The sequence below is a fragment of the Hypomesus nipponensis genome, chromosome 5 (assembly GCF_054491055.1).
Source record: "Hypomesus nipponensis isolate SF chromosome 5, ASM5449105v1, whole genome shotgun sequence".
NCBI classification, from domain to species: Eukaryota; Metazoa; Chordata; class Actinopteri; order Osmeriformes; family Osmeridae; genus Hypomesus; species Hypomesus nipponensis.
The window spans coordinates 3562389-3574578 of NC_140365.1; the positions used below are offsets into that span (position 1 = coordinate 3562389).

At 50.6% G+C, this 12190-nt stretch overlaps 1 protein-coding gene across 1 annotated transcript in view; it reads left to right on the plus strand.

Annotated features, from left to right (window-relative positions):
- The first annotated feature begins 2398 nt into the window (after positions 1–2398).
- Positions 2399–12190, plus strand: part of gabra3 (gamma-aminobutyric acid type A receptor subunit alpha3) — a 47179-nt gene continuing 37387 nt past the window's right edge. The window contains exons 1-3 of the mRNA XM_084698727.1: positions 2399–2427; positions 3143–3264; positions 6260–6330. Of these exons, the coding sequence (XP_084554853.1) occupies positions 2399–2427; positions 3143–3264; positions 6260–6330 (222 nt within the window). The remainder of the gene's footprint in view (positions 2428–3142; positions 3265–6259; positions 6331–12190) is intronic.

Genomic DNA, 12190 nt, shown 5'->3' on the forward strand with positions numbered 1-12190 from the left:
TTCCACGCATCTGTTTTTTCGAGAGGGCGCGTCGATATAGAACTTTGCGAGTGCTACTCCGGCGCTAATAAAAAGTCTGGGCCTGTTTTTTTTCCAAGCGGCGCTCTTCAAAAGCGAGAGCCTTAACAAGCATCGAACCCTCATTAGCTTGAAGATGATGAAAGAAATGAAATGAGGAATGTTGGTCCTCAGTGAAGGGAGACACGACACCTGTCCCCAGAGTCAATCAAGGCTGCATTAGCAACCATTGTTCCACCTGTTCCTTTTTTCTCCTGGCTGTCTTATCTCCACCAGCACAGACAACTGGAAGACACTGAAAAGGGAGACGGACAAAGGAAATCAAGTCGTATTGTGAAGGCATTGAACGATAGCAGCCACGTCTTTGTCAGAGACAGTGTGTCGCATGAAACAGTAAGCTGCATATCAATGGCTGTAGATTGCCGGGGCTGGGTGGGGTGGGAGGGTACAGTGATGGAGGGAGAAGAGGTGGAGGAGGAGGGGAGGGAGGAGGAGGAGGAGGTGATGAGATGGGTGGCAGGACACCGCTGAACATTCATTCCACCTGACTCCCTGCTCCACCCTGTCTCTCTGCTCCACCCTGTCTCCCTGCTCCACCCTGTCTCCCTGCTCCATCCTGTCTCTCTGCTCCACCCCGTCTCCCTGCTCCATCCTGTCTCCCTGCTCCATCCTGTCTCTCTGCTCCATTCTGTCTCTCTGCTCCACCCTGTCTCCCTGCTCCATCCTGTCTCTCTGCTCCACCCTGTCTCCCTGCTCCATCCTGTCTCCCTGCTGTCTCCCTCCACCCTGTCCTCCTGGTCCACCCTGTCAGCTTCAGAAGAGGGTTGCTGCTCGTTTCATTAACATTTTCGCCGCAGTAACTTCGGGACGCTGGAGCCCCCTGCAGCTCCAGTACGGTGAGCAGGAGGACAGTCCTCAGCTCTCAGAATGACTCTGTGGCGCGGCTCCGAGCAGCGGGCTAATCCTCTCCTCCGGGCAGGCCCCCCCCCCCCCAAACGCCACGCACGGGCACGGCTGCTCCACTGGAGGACGGATATCTGGGTCCTTATCAGCCAATCAGTGCCCAACCTCCCTCTAAGCCCGCACGCCGTTCTTAAGGGAGGGAGAGGGAGAGGGAGAGGGAGAGGGAGAGGGAGAGGGAGAGGGAGAGGGAGAGGGAGAGGGAGAGGGAGAGGGAGAGGGAGAGGGGGTTAGGAGGGGGCAATGCTTCCCGAGGTGCCCACTTTGGATGCAGTGTGTGTAAGCAGTCGCTCTTAAAGCTCAAGGAATTTAATTAGATGCCGGCAGAGTTTATACCCAGAGCAGCTCTCTCCCCTGCTCTCTCCTTACCTCCCTCTGCTTCCAGTCCTCTCTCTCCAGCCCTCCATCCATCCCTCTCTCCTCACCTCCCTTTGCTCTCTCCTTACCTAGCTCTCCCAGCCGTCTCTCTCTTCTCATCCCCCTCTTCATCCCTCCATACCCCTCTCCCCGTCTCTCTCCTCTCCATATCTCCCTCTGCTCCTAGTCCTCTCTCTTCATCCCTCCCTCCATCTTCTGCCTCCTCCCTGTGCCCCCCCCCCCCACCACCACCACCCTCCCTCCTTGTTTCTCTGCTGTGTTTATCAATCAGACTTGCTTCATTTTCCGTGCTGGGCCCTTTGGCTATGACTGGCATGTGAGATGATTGGATGTGAAACGCAAATAGGAGTTTGGACGTCCAGGTGCCACATACACACTCTCTATCTCTCTCTCTCTCTCTCTCTCTCTTACTCTCTCACTCTCTCTATCTCTATCTCACTCTCTCGCACACATTCACACACAATGACTCACACAAGGACGCACACAATCGCATGCTTTCACACAAAAGCACGTTGTTCCTGCACATAGCATCACTGTTATACGCCCACGCTATCATGACACTACGCTGGGTACCCATGCACTTTCATGCCTCTACTGTACGTACAGTATTCATGATTGTTTGGACTTGAGTGCCCAGTGTGTGTGGTGGGTGATGGGGGTGATGGGGAGGCAGGTCAGAGGTCAAATCCTAAGGGGATCCTGATGTGATTTTAAATAGCTCTCATTATCTCGTCAGCCTCCTCGGTCTTCAGAGCCCTCTCCACATCACCACCGCGGTGCATGAGGGGAACGTGGGGGCCAAGGAAGAAATAATTGCGCCGCGTATTTAAGGTAATTAAGGATCCGGTGGTTGAGTGCATACACGGGATCTCGTTTGCCACTCGTGGGATATTATGCAGGAAGGAATCCCGAGGCGGAATCTGCCTGTGAGTTGTCGTCACTTCTGTGACAGGCTGCACTAATCCCTTTGGACTTCAATCAGTCGTCTCCTGCCTGTGAGGGGTGGGCTGGCACACACTGCGCCTCGAATTGAACCGCCAACATGTCTGCGTCTCAATCAGGGCGAGACCCGTGACAGTGGCGGGAGGAATCGGAAAGAAAGAGTTCAATAAACACAGCAGCTTTCTCTGGGGCTCCAAACAACAGCACTGTCTTCCTGCGATCTAACCCGCGCTTCCAGTAAATAGGAAATTGATTACAATGCTAGACCGAGGATGTGGATTGGTGGGAGTTCAGCGCTAGGTTGCGTCTTGTTTCCCCCCTAACTACATAACGAGCACTTGCTCATGCCCGTATCCATGGTGATCTGCAACTGGAAGTGCTTGGTAGATTGAGTCTGTTTTGTTCAGTCAGGCTCCTTGGGCGTTGAGGTTGGTTGAGGTGCAGTTCTACGGGCGTGGGTGAAGCCCTCTGTGACATTGCTTGTAAAAAAAAAAAGGCCTATACAAATCAAATTGGATTTCATTTGATAATATTTCTAATTAGATTTCTGTTAGATTCCTCTCCCTGTCTGTCTGCCTCTGTCTCTATGTTGGGTCTGACGTCTCACCCACTCTCTCTCTCTCTCTTTCTCTCTCTCTCACTCACTTTCTATCTCTCTCTCTCTCTCTCTCTCTCTCTCTGTGTCTCTCTGTCTCTCTCTGTCTCTCTGTCTCTGTCTCTGTCTCTCTCTCTCTCTCTCTCTCTCTCTCTCTCTCTCTCTCTCTCTCTCTCTGTGTCTCTCTCTGTCTTTCTCTGTCTCTCTCTGTCTCTCTCTCTCTCTCTCTCTCTTGTTCCCCTGCTGCAGGACGGTGGTGGGGCACAGGGAGCCTCTGCCCGATGACAGCAAAGACAACATCACCATCTTCACTCGCATCCTGGACCGACTGCTGGACGGATACGACAACCGGCTCCGCCCAGGGCTGGGAGGTACCTAGCTGACTGTCAAACACGCCTAACGGTTATGAATCGGTTGGGGGGTGCAAGTGTAGCCTGTGTATGGTAAAACTCACTCCTCAAGTATGTAACAGGCCACCCGCGTTAGTGAAGTGCTAGCTTTTCGTTGACGTAGTTGGTAGTGGTGGCGCTTGGGAAGTCAGAGGTGGTGAGTTCGTCTCCCCGTGGGAGCGGACGGATGCCCGTATACCTCTGACGGAACGTGCAAGACCACGTCTGTTACACAAGGTACAATTAGTAGTCAAACTGTACATCAGCACCATCAGCTGTGACAGGAATTCTGTAGCGTTGAGCCAACTCACCTGTAGTCTACGGTGAAACGAGGGATCTTGGCTTAACAGGTTGAGTCTAACCTCCCAGGACAAGGAGCAAAGGATACTTGTCAGACAGCAGCCTGGCCAGCCCTCCTCCCCCCCCCCACGGCCCCTCGCTGCATCTCACCCTACCTCCCTCCTATCCTCCCTCCCTCCCTCCCTCCATCCCTCACTCCCATTCCTTCTTCCCTCCACTGCCCTCTCCCCCGTGGTCCTAGCCCTGCACCCTAGCCCTGTGGTGGTCCTAGCCCTGCACCCTAGCCCTGTGGTGGTCCTAGCCCTGCACCCTAGCCCTGTGGTGGTCCTAGCCCTGCACCCTAGCCCTGTGGTGGTCCTAGCCCTGCACCCTAGCCCTGTGGTGGTCCTAGCCCTGCACCCTAGCCCTGTGGTGGTCCTAGCCCTGCACCCTAGCCCTGTGGTGGTCCTAGCCCTGCACCCTAGCCCTGTGGTGGTCCTAGCCCTGCACCCTAGCCCTGTGGTGGTCCTAGCCCTGCACCCTAGCCCTGTGGTGGTCCTAGCCCTGCACCCTAGCCCTGTGGTGGTCCTAGCCCTGCACCCTAGCCCTGTGGTGGTCCTAGCCCTGCACCCTAGCCCTGTGGTGGTCCTAGCCCTGCACCCTAGCCCTGTGGTGGTCCTAGCCCTGCACCCTATCCCTGTGGTGGTCCTAGCCCTGCACCCTAGCCCTGTGGTGGTCCTAGCCCTGCACCCTAGCCCTGTGGTGGTCCTAGCCCTGCACCCTAGCCCTGTGGTGGTCCTAGCCCTGCACCCTAGCCCTGTGGTGGTCCTAGCCCTGTACCCTAGCCCTGTGGTGGTCCTAGCCCTGCACCCTAGCCCTGTGGTGGTCCTAGCCCTGTACCCTATCCCTGTGGTGGTCCTAGCCCTGCACCCTAGCCCTGTGGTGGTACATTAAGACCTGTGACCCCATGACAAATTTGTTCCCTTGTCAGCGTGACCCCCATTGATCTGCCGGCGCCAGACGTCGTTTTCATTAAGCACTCGCCTCCCGTGATCAGAGTGAGAGCCCTTCTCCTCAGATGTGGAGCAGATTGCTTTTTGGAACAGAGAAATTACTAATCCCCCCCCCCCCCCCCCCAACCACACACACACACCCTCACAAGGCGATTCTTATCGAAGACTAAGCGGCGGGGAGCTGTGTTCAGAGGGGAAGCGTTTCCTGACGTTTGGCGTTGTGGCGTTCTGTTCTTCATCCAGAAGTCCAGCAAGACTGGGCTGGGGGGTCTCCAGGGGGGGGGTCTCCTGGGGGGGGGGGGGTTCCTACACACTCTGCTCCAGGGCTGATGCTCTCCCTGGTGATCATCAGGGAGTGGGGGAGAGGCAGGGGGAGGATACAAATACTGTACCAGGAATTGTTTTACATCCATTAAGGAGTAGCTGTGGGGAGGCCAGCAGAATTTGGATCCTATGAGTCATTTGAGTTTGGTGTCGAGGGTCAGTGAAAGTGTGAGCATGTGATGTGTTCAGCCGACAGTGCTGAGAATAGTCCGCTCGTTCACCCTTTCCCTGGGGTTTGACAAGCACTGCCCACTTGGCCACCTTTCCGTCAATCCCCTGAACGTCTGGAGCAGAGAGAAATCTCAGGCGCCCTCAAAATGTGTCAGCCGTGCGCTGAATCCAAACTCTCGCCGGCGTGAGCGTTGTGATTAATGACCACAGTCGCATTGGCACGGCAACTCCAGGCTCCCTAGCGCCAGGATCTGGAAGTGTTCCATGGGCACCATTACGCCTTACGGGAGGGAGGGAGGGCACTCCGTATCTTGCCTCCAGTTTCCTCATTTGCACAGACACATTCATTTACATCCGACGATCGATCGAATCAAAGTTAAGCCCCAACACTGAGGCTCTAATTGGAAACCCTATAACCAAAGGTGATTCCACTCCACTGCTGTCAGCCTAGTCCGGGTGACTCATGGGCACGTCGCTGCCAGTCGCTTCTCTGTCTTTCATCTCTGCTTTTCAAATCGTTTCTTTCAACGGTGGTTCCACAGCTCTGCAGGCTGTAAATTACGGAGCGAACGTTGTTTACCCGGAATCTCAGATCGAAGCGGCCCTCGGTTGGCATCCAGCGCGGGAGGGAGATCATGAGGAGAAGAGAATAGCATTATCTGACAATGAGACAAACCCTCCCCATCAAACAGGACTAAATATGTTTTTAATGCGCTCCTGCCAAACCTCGTTAATGGTGTGATTTCTTGTCTACTTCGGGATAATATGTAGAAGCTCTCGCTGTAAACAAACCCCCTTCTAACAGCCAGTCCGCTAGCCTCCAACAAGAGTCCACTCTTGTTTATTTTGTTGAGTGGGTTGGATATAAAACTTTAATGTTTGTGTCGCTAAATCTGGCAGACTTCCCCCTGTAAAATAGGCTCATACACTGGTAACAGGAAGACCTGGTGGTAGTGGCTTTTACTGTGATATACTCTGTTTTACACTGCTGTAATAATGTCGATGTACTGAACTGTAAAAATAAAAATACAAATAATAATTTCAACTGATACATGTAAAGTGGAAGCTGGATCATTTGACTGCTTTTGTCTGACAAGCATGTCCTCTTGTCTGTTTGTGTGTGTGTGTGTGTGTGTTGTGTGTGTGTGTGTGTTATGTGTGGGTGTGTGTGTGTGTTCTGCCGTTCCAAGACGAGAGTGTGACGGAGGTCAGGACCAACATCTATGTGACCAGTTTCGGCCCGGTGTCGGACACTGACATGGTGAGTGTTTCCATCTTCAACACCTTCCAGGATTAAGACCAGCTTCATTATGTACACGCTCCTTTGTCAAGTCTTTATGGTTTGGTTGGTTGAAGGTGAGTAGCTTCACGGGTTAGAGCCTTTCACTGGTGATCAAGAAGTCGCTGGTTCAATTCCCCATCTCTCTGATGTTTTGGATTGAAGCGTCTGCTAAATGTCTACATTCTTCTTGAATTGGTGAGTGTGGTTATTATTCTGTCAACCTTGTCGGGAGTTGATAGGTTAAGATTTTCATTTGATGGAAGCTCTGTGCAGGATCAGAGTTAAGTATGGTACTGTAAAAGCCTTCATACAATTTTTTTTTTACTGTATCGTTCATGGATGGATGATAGACGTGTTCCCGTAAAAAGTCATTGTTTCAACACGTAAAAAAACAAACAAAAAAAACTGTAATTTAACTGGAAATGTCAGCCAGCCGTTTGTCCACCGAGTCAAAACAAAGTCTATTCAGGACGGATAGCATAAGGACGTTGGGGTTTTGGAATAGGTTCATTTTAGAGATGAGGAAATTGGTTGTGGGGTGAGCCTGGGGGAGTTACATGCATCTTCATCATACACACAATTGGGTTTGGCATGTAAGATGAATCACCAGAGCCCCGCTGCTTTGCTGTTCCTTCTGCAAGGCCCCCTTTTCCCAACACTGAGAGGAAAACAGTGAGCAATCTGCTGCGTTACACAGAGCATAAAACAACGCTTGAATTACAAAGCAATAATTAGCTAGGTTAACATTAACATAATCATCCTGTGAGTATCAAAAGGGTTTAGTGAGTTTCTAGAAATGATTTATTAATTACCAAAAAAGTAGGGCCGCTTTAACGCCTGGGAAAACAGATTTAATTAACGGTTACGTCATTTCGTTTCTTAGAGGACGACCCAAACTCAGAGCAAATCACAACTTGGTGTCTCACTCATCCAGAGGCCCAATTACCCACATGTGTGCCAGGGACGCCCCCTCCCTGCCTCCCTCCCTCCTTGCCTTCCTCCCTCTCTCCCTCCTTCCTCCCCCCCACCTTCCCTCCCCCCCCTCCCTCCCTCCCTCCTCACGACAAGTGAGGAGTGAGCAGGATAAGTAGTAGATGAGTAAAACCACGTCAACAAACCTCAAATATTGGCCCTCTAACCAGGGCAGGGGAAAAAAACACAATGCAGTAGATGTACAGTAAGTGACTGTGTTTTCACCAGATTACACCAGAGGTTGTCAGGACAATCCTCGGAATGTGGGTTACGCTGTTAGCTTTCCCAGGGAAGGTGAAAGTGGTGCCATTACTGTTCTTTGTGTCTCTCTCATTTCCCGTGTGTCTCCATCTCTCCATCTCACTCTCTCTTCCCCCTCTCTCTCTCTCTCCCTCCATCTCGCTCTCTCCCTCCATCTCTCTCTCTCTCCATCTCTCTCTCTGTCTCTCTTCTGTGGGTTGTGGAGCTCTGAGCCCTTCTCCCCTCTGTCTGCCTGTCAGGGCTTGCTGTCCTGCTCTCTGGTAGGCTGACAAGGCGGATGTGATTCAATTGGGGCAGTTTAATCTGCCCCAGGTAACTTGTACACCCTTGCTAGACAGTCAGGGAGATTTTAGGTCTCATTTTAGATCCTAACGCCACATTCTCACGTTGTATTTCTACGTGTGCTGTGCGTTTCAATAGAAATCCCTACATGCATGTACAAGTGTGTCTAAATTGGTTCATTTTCAAAATGGCCACAAATGTATGTTTTTGACCGGGATTACAGACTGAATGGATGTTGAAGGCCAATCAGAGCACCAATGTTTCAAAACTCATGTACAGTTGTAGCCTATTGGTATGTGGCACAAAAAGTTGGGAGAACGCCTATCCTGTTTAGACGGGTGTGCAGAAGCGTGCTGTAGTGAGAACATGCCTGCTCTCCCTTCACTGTCCTCAGTGCTCAAAACAACCTTCAAAATCAGATCCCTGCATGCTAAGGAGTGGTGACACAGTGTGCTGTAATATTTCGAGATATGAGAAAGGTTTTCGATTGTAGAGAAAGTAGGTTCATATCGCCAGGCTTCACGATGCTCTGGTCTGTCCCAACAGAAACTAGCTTCCCCAACGAGTGCAATTTTTTGTGGTACAAGATTTTCTCTTTTTCTCTGTAATCTATTTCAAGAACCCAAGGAAACGTTTATTCTCTTTCTTTCTCTTTCTCTCACTATGTATGTACAATATATCTATATATAGATATATCTCTTTCTTTTCCTCTCTCTCCCTATTTCTCTCTCGTTCGCTCTCTTTCTGACAACTCATATTTCTTCGGATGTAGTAATTGGTCCCAATTTCCTGCAACCAAATTAACTTTTTTTTGTGGCAAAGGAAGAAAAATAACTCTTGGATACCAAAAACTTGGAAACCTTTACAGTAAATGGTCTTTCGAACTGACAAATTAGGTGAGTAGGGTTTTGTTCGCATCTGAGGCTGAAAGCTCGGATTCTGCATCCATCATTTTGCCCTTGCTCAAGGGAATGGCAGCCAAATGAGTCCCCTTGCAGGAGAAAGAGAACAGAGCGGGTTGAAGGGAGGTTAACAGAGAATTAAAACCATTGTTTCTGTGTGTGTTTTCCTGCGGGAAGACTCATTTGGTGTTGCGGGGGGGGGGGGGGAAGTGAAACTGTAATATGCTTTCGAAATAAAACTGCTCTGTTTCTCCCTCCAGTAAAGGTCTTCATTTCCCTCATTGTCACAATATGATAAACTCATATTCAGGGGAGAGGAAGAAGTGTTGGGAGTTGAACGGGTGCTTTCTGGAAGGACACAATTTGCATCCCTAATAGGCCGAACCCGACAGTGTCTGTATTGCGTTGCCATAGTTACAAGTCGTTAAGCCCTCTCTCTTAAACCCATTCTGTCTCCCCAAGTTGCATCTCCATCGTGAACATTCTTACGCAGGCTCCACCATGTGTTCACTGCGGTGGCTTGGCCTCGTATCTCGTTAGTTTTTTCCCATCCCGTTTTCCTCTTCTACGCACGCCGATAAGTAATGTGATCATCCAAAGCACACGAAACTGGTGATGACTCATTGTGATCCAGCCAGCAGGGACCCGTCCCAACAGGGGATGTTTTTAGCCGCAAGTCTGAGAAAGAGCAAACAGCACGAGCCAGGAGTGAGAAAATGTCTTCTTAATGGAGGAATCTTGTGTGACTGGAGAGGATGTGATCACAGCCTTATCAGTGGTCGTAACGTTGTCTCCCCTCCCCTCCTCGCCCCTCCACAATCACCCCCCTCCTATCTTTTCCTCCCTCCTGCCCCCTCCCTCACTAGAGGAGTACAGGGCCTCTGGCCACCCTCCCCCTTCTCCTCCCCCCTCCTCTTTCCTCCTCCCCCCTCCTCCTGCCCCCTCCCCCCTCCTCTTTCCTCCTCCCTCCAGCCCTCTGCCCCCTCCCTCACTAGAAGAGCACAAGGCCTCTGTCCACCCCCATCCTCTTTCGTCCCCCCTCCCGACCCCCCCCCCCCCGCAGAGTCCTCTGGCAGCCCCTCACTGCTCTCTACATGACCACCTCTGGCATGCGGGGAAGGGTTATGTTGGCTGGCGAGAGAGGGTTTTGGAACGGCCTATTTCCTCGTGGAGATAATCACGAGATGTCTGTGTGCTACCCGATGTGGGAAGCTGAGAGTGGAGCCTGCTGGAAGGATTACCTGCTTATGTATTTCCTTCGTGTTTATCTCATTGTCTCCAATGTACTGGACCAATTGGACAGGATAATGTGATTCATTACATGCCTCTTGTGTCGTTTTTATGCAATTATCCATACGAAGAAAATTAGTTTTCAAGCATCGGCAAAGCCCAGTTGAATCAGCGTGAGAGCTTGAAAGTTGACAGGGCACATGCAGTCTTTGAGAAGTGGACAGCTTCACCTTGATCCATTTCGACTCTGCATATTGATTGTGTGCCACAGGGAACATCAAGTCATTATTTGCTTAAATCAAAAAAGCATATTGATATCCGGGATGAGTACTAAGTCACTAAGTCAGTGTTTATTGGCATCAATAAAATGTAATGGAAAAATGTTAAGCTTTGCAAATCAATCCATTAGGATGATCCGTATTGTACATCCATGGTATGTACTGTAGGAGAATGCTGTTGAATACAGAGAGATTTTTTTCTGGAGCAAATACAATGTGTTAGTCTGACACGGCCTGTTATGAAAATGTGTTTCTGCCTCTGAGCCAAATAGGGGGAAGCTGTTGAACAATGTTGATAAATGTGTGATTGACAACACATCACTGTCTCACACGGGTCAAATTCCCAGAAGAGATGAGTGAGAGATGGAGAGAGAGGGGGAGAGGGAGACAGAGCGGGCGAGGGAGAGTGGGAGCAAAACAGAGATAGAGAATGAGAGGGAGGGAAGGAGGGAGATTGAACTGGGAAATGAGAGTGAGACAGGGAGGTGAGGGATTGACAGATGGAGAGAGAGAATGACGAACGTAATTAATGCATGCGTAAGCGACCAATTCTCTGGCTCATCATTGCGGTGGTTCCAGCGAGACCATGGTAGCCTCCAGATCTCTCACATGGGACGGCCAGACTAGGATTTTGGAGACAAATCTAGACTGCAGCAAAACCTAAGGAAAACAAAGAAGCTACCTGGTTTTCCAACTGGCATGAAGGATGAGCACGAAAACAGACAGAGAGAGCGCAGTACAGGTTTGTTGAACTGACGGGATGAGATTTCACCATCTTGTAACACCAGACACGGACGTTCGACGGAGGCCTTGATTTGGTCCGGAAGACGCCGGCAGCGACTTTTTGAGGGAATGCAGCGGTTGCGTGGATCACAGGAGACAGCGTTTGTCTCCCAGGAAGCCTGTCTGGCCGGCAGCATCACAGTCACCAGATCCTCAGCCTCACACGAGGGGCCGGCAGCCAGGTCTGTGGGCACAGAGCTGGACCACACTCAGCTGCCTCCTCGCAGGCTTCTGCTGTCTCCAGAGAAACGCCTGTGGGATGGGGGGAGGGGAGGGAGGGAGGGAGGGAGGGAGGGAGGGAGGGAGGGAGGGAGGGAGGGAGGGAGGGAGGGAGGGAGGGAGGGAGGGAGGGAGGGAGGGAGGGAGGGAGGGAGGGAGGGAGGGAGGGAGGGAGGGAGGGAGGGAGGGAGGGAGGGAGGGAGGGAGGGAGGGAGGGAGGGACGGACAAAGGGAGGAAGATTGGGAGAGGGAGAGAGAGAATTAAACCAGAATGCAACCTTTTTTAGTGTGTTATCGGTTGCCGCACCTGCATAGCTGGAATAATGCAGCAAGCGATATTATAATGGTTAAAATGTGATAACTCATAAAATAAATAACCTTTGCTAATAGTTTTAATACATCATTCTCTGTGGTGCCTTGCTCAAAGGCCAGGATAACACTGCACAGCAGATCTAGATGTCACAGTTTCAAATCCCCCCGTATGTCGCTTTGGAGAAAAGTGTCATGCTAAATTACATGACATTAAAATAGATTACATTACATACAACCTGCTATGCATTACATTTAAAGGGTCATTACCTCTGACGGCAGTACGCGGTGTGGTTGTTGGGTGGGTACAAACATATATTACAAACTACATATATTTAAGTTGACAATAAGTATGTGAATGTACAGTATAAGTACATTGTAAGCACACTTCCAAACGTGTAGAAAAAGATAAACATACTGGAAATGTATTAAGCTCTCACTGTAAAACGTTTGTTCGATTTAAGTAAACTCTTTTTTTCCACTTGGTGCTGGGATGTAACCACACTAACACCCACACCTGACCATTAACAGACACATCTTCATATCTAAAATCAACATAATCTACATTGAACGCGAAGTAGTAAAAAAAACATAGCGAGCTCT